At 35.0% G+C, this 9,142-nt stretch overlaps 1 protein-coding gene across 3 annotated transcripts in view; it reads right to left on the minus strand.

Moving 5' to 3' along the window:
- The window catches only part of EEA1 (early endosome antigen 1), a 124,869-nt gene that overhangs the window by 52,764 nt on the left and 62,963 nt on the right, over positions 1-9,142 (minus strand). For all 3 annotated transcript variants that reach the window (XM_032874212.1, XM_032874214.1, XM_032874213.1), the window contains 2 exons: positions 8,593-8,709; positions 467-805 (listed from right to left, as the gene is read on the minus strand). In XM_032874212.1, coding sequence (XP_032730103.1) covers positions 467-805; positions 8,593-8,709 — 456 coding nt within the window. The remainder of the gene's footprint in view (positions 1-466; positions 806-8,592; positions 8,710-9,142) is intronic.

Genomic DNA, 9,142 nt, shown 5'->3' on the forward strand with positions numbered 1-9,142 from the left:
TTAAAATAGTTGTTATGACTAATTTGTTTTTTTCTTTTAAAATACAGATATTTTTATATTATTGGTTTAACCATAATTATATTTGGAAAATTAAGTAGCCAAAAAAAAAAAAAAGAGAAAAGAATTTCTAAAGAATGATCAACAATTTAAATTAATTACAATTAACTAATATATGTTGAGTACCTACCATTTGCCAGGTACCATCCTAAGCAATTTATAGGTATTAATTCATAAACACTTCACAACAATACTATATGATAGGTGCTAACATCTCTTTCTTATTAAGGAAAACTGAAATGAAATTAAAGGAACTGAAATCTGACTCAAATTTGCCAATTATGAAAATTAAGAGTTAATTCTTTTAAATGACAGTATTTTTTAATGAACTATATTATGATCAAGTAACTATCAAGCACACTAAGAAACCATAGGAGGAATTATAATAAATAAAAGTAACATCTCTTACTTGATTAACTTCACTTTGGAGTTGTAACCCGTGCTGGTCTTTTTCTTCTCTCTGTTGTTGGAGCTGTTTAAACTCAGCCTTCAGATGCTGGTATTTGGTCTCCACCTCTGATAGTTCTTCTTTGAGCTTTTGTGTAGTTTCCCCCTTTTCACCTAGTTCTGCCTGTATTCTCTGCAGGGAGGTTTCAGATGCAGATAATCTTGACTGAAGCTGCTGACAATCTAAGTCTTTTTGATGAAGGCTTGCTTGTATATTCTTTTTACTCACACATTCTTCATTATGTTTCTCCTCTAACTGAGTAAACTCCAGTTCTTTCTTCAGCAACTTTTCAGACAAGTTCTGAAATATCAATGTAAAAATTTCCTTTGCTAATATTTATAATTATTCTAATTATTCAATCTTTATAGTAGTATCAACAAAATTAGTCAAAATTGCAATATAAAAACAGTGAAAATACTCTAGCCAAAAAGGATTAAATTATTACATCCTAACTTATTTTATTATTGGCCCGCTTCACTAAGTTCTACAAATGTAACTTAGGAATTACCAACAAAATTTTGACATAAAATGAAACAATGAAATCTAGTAGATTCTTCAGGGTATAGAACATATTTATATTCTCCCATCTGAGTTAATTACTAAAACTACCTTCTATCATCAAAAGTTATTTTGAATAACAAAATACAATGGCAATTCTGATTTGGGGTGTTGTAATTTCATAGTTGATAACAGCTTTATCATAACAATACTATTCACTGCTTTAGTATGCAGATTCATGATTCTTTATTTTTGCTCTTCTTGATAAAGACCATTTTTAAGAGTCATAAGTTTAAGATTAACTCGAATTTCTTTCTACCTGTGTAAAAACAGTGATTTAAAAATAACTTACCTGCCTTATATTTTGTTATTTTACTCAATATTATCAAGTACAAAATATAAAAGTGACACCTCCAATCAAAGATCTAGATCAACCAGCCTAATCAAATGTCAAAATCTGGTTTCAGTGAATTGTTCCATACACATAACACATGGATCAGAACTCTGACTCAATTCTATAAGAAAGATAGCTAGGATAGGAAGCCATTATAAGCATCTAATGACTTAATCTGTGGACATTATATTCAATTTTTATATGCAGAGTGCTAGAAGGGGATAATACAGGACAATCAAAGCCTCTGGTCTTTAAACAGATTATAATCCAAATGAAACACACACATTAAAAAAAAAAAGTTTCTAAGAGGAAGTTAAAACATAATGAGCAAAATGAAGCAAAATTCATTTTTCAAGCAAAAATGAATTAATACAAAAACTCTCAAATTTAAGTGTATAATTTTTTTAAAAAATAGAGCAAAGTCAGGTGGGGCTTACAATGACTTAAAAAGAAGTTTGAACTTAGTAAAGTGGTGAGAGGAGTTAAATAATATGTATGCATGAATCATGCCATGTCATTCAAAAAGACACAAAAATATAAAGACACAGGGAATGGAAAAACAAGCTGCACCCAGGGAAGAGCAAACACTATTACCTCAAAGGAAGTAATAAGTCTAGCTGCCAAAGTGGGGAAGTTAGCCATAAAGGTTCTTGAACATTTGTCTAAGAAAAGGTACATTATTATAGGTTATCAAGCACAAATATACTATCCTGAAAGATGCTTTAAGTATATATAAGAGAGACACTCAGAGCTGTCCAGCAACTTTTTAAAGAATATTCTAAGTTACTGAATTTCATGAATGCCACCATGTTCACATATACTAAGAACTGGGCAGGATACAATTTTAAAACACGCTGCAAAAACTTAAGGCTAGTAATGAGTAAATGGGTCTTCTTTTCCACAGGCTTAGAGTGTGACCAAGTATCCCCATCAGTTCACAAACAGATGACCCCCCAGACAGCTTCAACCTTTAAGAAATAAGGTATATAACAACTGCAGATTATTTAAAATTTCCTTGTCCTAAAAAATGAATCAAAATTTCCCTGGCTTTATGGCACAAATGAGAAATAATTAAATTTTCTTTAAGAGAACCTAAACCACTTTCTTTCTCTTTAAAAGACTTAATCCACTCACTACATGCAGAAGGCTGTTTATTTAGTATTATAAATTTTCATTCTTGTTATGGTCTTCCCATGAAATCTGAAGAAAAATAGTATGGTGAATACGTGGTGTTTTGAAGATTGACTTAAGGACAGTTAGAGTCCCTACAAAAAATGATAACTGTGCTTTCACTTTTCCATAATAATTCTTACAACAAAATATGAAATACATTATCATCCCACTCTCCGGATGAAGAAGCAAAAGCCTGAAAGAACCTGATATGACTTGGCCAAATGGCAGAGTCATGTATTATGATTCCAAGTCCAATAAATTTTTACAACACAATTCAGAAACAGTGAGTCAATTCATGCTCCCCCAAAAATACCTTATTCAAGTTTAAATTCTAAAATGATTGTGAGGGGGCACCTGAGTGGCTCAGTCAGTTCAGGGTCCAACTGTTAGTTTTGGCTCACATCATGATCTCAGGGTCATGGAATGAAGCCCTGTGTCAAGCTCTGTGCTGGGCATGGAGCCTGCTTAAGATTCTCTCCCTCCCTCTCTCTCTGTCCCTCCCCTTCTCCCTCTCTCTCAAAAATAAATATTTTTTTTAATTATTGTTAAGCCTAACTCATAACATAATTATCATTTGGGTAAGCAAAATTCCTTCCTTCCAAATGTCCAGTCCTCTTGATTTCCTCACCCATTGTTCATTCAACAGATTATCTTACAGAGACAATTTCCCTGTATCAGAATCCATTTTTCACTTGTTACTTGCCCAGGTAATGAGAATGAATATAAAAAGATAGCATTTTTTTAATGCTTGCTGGCTTACAAAGTAGTTTCAGGGATCTCATCTTATTTGTTCTTCAAAAGAGCTTGGTGAGAAAGAACAAACTCAACTACTTACTATAGCTTTCCAACATCTCATATTCTTTTGTGCTCTCACACATGTTCCCATGCCTTTTGCATATCTAGCTCTCAAAATGAATTGCCATTAACCCTGCTGCCATATGAAATGTTTCTTAGCATCCCTGAAAACTAAGCTAAAAAGTTATGTCTTCTACAAAAGTCTTTCCTGATTTACTAGACAGTAAGTTAGGAAAACTTCCACCTTGACCTTGACTCAACCCTGTGTCACACTTAGCAAATAAAAACAAAAACAACAAACATTGACTGAGGTACTTAGGAAAATCTATTAATTTATTTAAGATACATATCACTCCTAAGAGGCAAATGGGCCTAAGCCTAAGAGGCAAGTATCTCTTAGCAGAAGAGGAAAAAAACTTGGGAGAAGCTGTCACAATCAGTCCGTGGCAAAGCTGGGACTTCGACATGACTTTGACCACTGTACTACACTGCTCCTCAGTACGCCACTTTGCAATACAGTGATAATACACAGCAACAGAACTGCTAGCCTATCTGGCTCTTGCTTTGGACTGTGAGCACCTTAACACTAGCACTGTTGGAAAGGGAAAAGTAATAAAGGATGAAAAAGGGGTGAGAGGTGAAATCCAAAAAATAACTCAGTCTCTTACAATGACCTATATTAGTAGCTTTAAATAAACAATTGATCTGCTCAGAATTTATATAAAAATAGTTAATTAAACTGAGTTGCAGAATTGTGTTTAGAGTACTATTCTTATTAGAAGCTAAAAAGGAAGTTTCTTCAATATCCCCCTTTTAATTTTTCAAAAAACAGTAATTACAAAACATGATCAAATGCTGAAGATTTTGACATTAGCACAAAAGCAATTATTTTTGCCATTCATTAGGTATTAAAATATTATCTATCCACCATGATGCTGCCATGACCCACAAAAATTGCACAAGGCGTTTTATGTAATGGCCTTCAAAAGACCATATGCAAAGATTTCCAAATTCAAAACACATGGATATCACTACTGTCAACAACTATGGTTTGCCAAGGACATGGAGGGAGGAGAGGTGGGAGAGGCAGAGAGCAAGGATAAGAAAAGGACGCATGTCTGTGCTTACTTTAACTGGTAAGAAAATCTTAAACAAGAAAACAGTTTGGGAAAAAAAAAAAGTGAAGTCTTACACTTATGTAAGGATTATTAAGATTAGTAGAAGATTATATTATTCCCTAATCAATAATATTACAGTCTTACCACACTAAATCATATTGATTCTATATATTATTCATCAAATAACCATAATACTTCCTCTAATAATGTGTGTGTGTGTGTACATATATACAATCTGTGCTTCATTAACTAACTACACATTTCAGGTTATCCATGTCAAATTATGCCCTTTATTAATCATTTAATGTTTTAAAATTACGTAATAAATAACACTGATCATAAACATCCACATCATGTACATATCCTGGTCAGTTTCCAAAAAGTAGAATGTCACCCCTGATCTCAAAGAAATTAAAAATCACACTGAGGGACAAAGATAAAACTACACTGTATGTAAATGTTTTCTACGTTATAGCTTGACAAGAGGAAAAAAGGTGGAGGGAGTGTAGACAGGTATGTTTCATAAGCCAGAGAAAAAGAACAAGTCATCAAGAACTGACAGAGAGGGGCACCTGGGTGGCTCAGTGGGTTAAGCGACTGCCTTTGTCTCAGGTTATGATCCCTGGGTGCTAGGATTGAGTCCCATATCTGGCTCACGGCTCAGGCAGAGAGCATGCTTCTCCCTCCTCTCTGCTACTGCTCTCTCACTATCTCTGTCTCTCTCTCTCAAACAAATAAAATCTTAAAAAAAAATGACAGAGAAATGGACAATGGTGAACAGGTATAAATACTTCAGAAAATTATTTGAGATAACCTACTAAATTTGAACATGTGTGTAGCCTACACCCAGCAATTTCACTTGGGAGTATATAACAGAGAAATTCTTGCACAAATGCATGAGATTTGCATGTGAATGTTCATAGCTGCAATATCTGTAATAGCAAGGAGAAATGAAATCTTTGTGAAAGAGTAGGAAGTATGCATAGATCAATTCTGGATACCAAAGAATAATATAATTGTCACACTGAAGAGCATTAATGGTATTGAATTACAAGATAAGCCAGTTTTGTTTTTTTGGTTTTTTGTTTTTTGTTTTTTCATGAAATACCATTTTTACTAGAAAGAAAAACAGACAAACTATGATTATTCAGACTTGGGTAGAAAAAGAACCTGTCACTTAAAAGAAAAGAACTGATACTATTTGTCTCCAATAATAAAATTCGAGCTTTCAAATGAAGCTTAGACTTTTAGAAAACTTGTATCCATCACCATGAGCTTGACACTTTCTCATACTTGTCTATTCTGAGATTGATGGTGATATTGACAAATGATACTGTTTTTATATTGTACAATGAAATCTGTCAACATTTGGAAGATCTGCACAACCAATATTTTCCACATGATTAATTCATGATGTTATAAAATCATGCACAGGAAAGATCTACTCAAAAGGCAAGAAAAACTAATAAATTTAAAGTTACAAGTATAAAAATAGCACTGATATGGTTTCAGATTCTCCGTTGTAACTAACTATTGAGAAACTATGCCTTATCTAGTCTTGTTATAGAATCAAATAAAAATAGCTATAATTATCTGGAAAGGTTAAGATATTCCTTTTTCCAACCTCAGATCTGTATGAGTCTGAATTTTTTTCATACCCTTCAACCATAAACAACAGATGAAATGTAAAAGCACATATGAGAATCCATCTGTCCTAATATTAAGCTAGACATTAAAGAGGTTTACAAAATATAAACTATCACCACTATTTTTTGTTTTGAATAAATAGTCATTTTCCATAAGAAATGGTATTTATGTTAATATTCAATAATGTTTTTAAAACAGGGGTGCCTGGGTGGCTCAGTGGGTTAAGCCTCTGCCTTCGGCTCAGGTCATGATCCCAGGGTCCTGGGATCGAGTCCCACATAGGGCTCTCTGCTCAGCGGGGAGCCTGCTTCTCTCTGCCTGCCTCTCTGCCTACTTGTGATCTCTGTCAAATAAATAAAATCTTTAAAAAAAAATTTTGTTTTAATCTCTAATATACCTAGTACCCATAGATATAATCCAAAAAAATAAAACCTCTTTGGGGTCCATAACAATTTTGAGAATATATAGCATTTCTGAGAGGAAGAGGTTTGAGAACTATTGACCAATGTCACAAGCAAAATATACCCTAGGGGCGCCTGCGTGGCTCAGTGGGTTAAGTCTCTGCCTTCAGCTCAGGTCATGATCTCAGAGTCCTGGAATCGAGCCCCGCATCAGGCTCTCTGCTTGGCGGGGAGCCTGCTCCCCCCTCCTCTTTCTGCCTGCCTCTCTGCCTACTTGTGATCTCTCTCTGTCAAATAAATAAATAAAATCTTAAAAAAAAACAAAAAAAAACCTAAAACTTTGTAGGTTAAAATTGTATCTGTTATCTCATACAACTTCTGAAGGTTCAACTCATTAAGAAGCAAAGCCAACAAATTCACCATACTGTTCAATAAAAGGGTTTAATGACTCCCTACTCCACCACCACCAAAAAAGTAAAGACATGGAAGAAAAGTACTAACAATTACCTACCCTGTCCCCAAAACTAAGGAAAGCTACAGCAGTCCAAACAGTGTAGAACTGGCATAAAGACAGACATACAGACCAATGGTATAAGCACAGAGAGCCCATAAAAAAACACTCACGCACACGGTCAAATGATTTTTAACAAGGGTGCCAAGAGCACAGGAAAGGAGAGTCTTTTCAACAAATGGTGCAAAAGAAACTATCCGTATATAAAAGAACAAAATTAAATGCTTACCTTATGCTATTAAGTCAAAATGAATCAAAGACCAAAACGTAAGACCTAAAACTATAAAACTATTAGAAGAAAATACAGGGGAAAAGCTTCATGGGATTGGATTTGGCAATGATTTCTTAAATATGACACCAAAAGCAAAAAGAGATAAACTGGATTATGTCAAATCAAAAACTTGGTGCATCAAAAGTATGACTGTAATAAAAAATATACATTGGGTTTTCATCACCATTTCTGGAAGAGCTCCAAAAACCCTTGGAATTTTCTAAGTGATAAGAGCAATAAAAATGTCTTTTGCTTATGCATAATAAGCCCCTTTCAACCACCAATGAGTTTATGTTTACGAGGTGATTTTTTAGAAAGACCCTAAGATTGGAGGCTGGTTGCCACAGCAATCAACCAGGATTAAAGGGTTAGAACTTTCAACAGGATCCCCTATCAACAAGCCCACCCACCCCCACCCACCACCACCACCTCAGGGAGGGGAGAGGAGCTGGAGGTTGAGTTAATCATCAATGGCCAATAATTTATCAATCATGCCTATGTAAGGAGGCCTCCTTAAAAACTCAAAAGATTAAGGTATGAAGAGATTCTAGGTTGGTAAACATACATAGAAAGCACCCAGAGAGAGCACAGAAGCTCCATGCCTTTTCCCACACAACTTACCCTATGGATCTCTTCCATCTGGCTGCTCTTGAATTATAATCTTTTAAAACAAACCAGTAATCTGGTAAGTAAAATGTTTTCCTGTGTTTTGTGAAACACTCTAGAAAATTAATCAAATCTAAGGTAAGGGTTGTGGGAGCCTCCTATTTATAGTCATTTAGTACAAAGTACAGGTAATAACCGGATTTTCAATTGGTTATGGCGGGGGGGGGGGGGGGGGGGTGCTGTAACAGTCTTGTGGGACTAACCCCTTAAACTGTGGGATTTGATACTATCTCCAAGTAAATGGTGTCAGAATTGTTACACTGTATGATACCAGCTGATGTCACACAACTGTTGATGTGAGGAACATACATCTGGTGTCAGAAGTAAAGGTGTAGTAGGGTACTGAGAGTACAGGAGACACACAGGAGTGTTTTTCCTTTACATACAATAAGGCGGCGGTGAATGGGGAGTTGTTCAAAGAGTGCAGAGTTTTAGTTCTGCAAGATGAAAGAGTTCTGGAGATTGGTTTCATAACAATGTGAATGTCCTTAAACACTTAAAAACCAGAATAAGTCATGCTATATTCATGCCAATATATATACAACATACACAAGATTAAAATTTAAGATACATAAAATCAATTCACCACTATATATAGTTTTTAAATTCTCACCTGATTTCTTTGTGTTAATTCATTAAGTGAAATTTTAAGTTTTTGTAGTTCCTGTACATATACAGCAACTTCCTGGGGGCCTTTCGCAAGTTCACTCCTTAGCTGGCTTATTGTGGCCTTAAAAAAAGAAAGAAAAAAAAAATTAGAGAAAACTAAAATGGAAAAGGAAATGGGAGTATCCAAAGGTTTTAAAGTTATACAGATTTCTGTCACTGTTGTTGTTAAATTGAAAAAATATTTGGAAGTTTCAACTTAATTCTTTTTCCTACATGTCTGAAAATTAATTTTTAAAATTTAATCAAAATGCACAACTTCATTTTGCATGAAATGAAGAGTCGGCGTCCAACTTTAAGTGTCTGAGTCAGCATCAAACTATAAACTTGTGGGGCGCCTGAGTGGCTCAGTGGGTTGGGCCTCTGCCTTCGGCTCAGGTCGTGATCTCGGGGTCCTGGGATTGAGCCCCGCGTCGGGCTCTCTGCTCAGTGGGGAGCCTGCTTACCCCCCTTCTCTGCCTGCCTCTCTGCCTACCTGTGATCTCTCTGTCAAATAA

This window comes from Lontra canadensis, unplaced genomic scaffold (genome assembly GCF_010015895.1).
Source record: "Lontra canadensis isolate GAN:19392208 unplaced genomic scaffold, GSC_riverotter_1.0 scaffold52, whole genome shotgun sequence".
In the NCBI taxonomy this organism is placed as follows: domain Eukaryota; kingdom Metazoa; phylum Chordata; class Mammalia; order Carnivora; family Mustelidae; genus Lontra; species Lontra canadensis.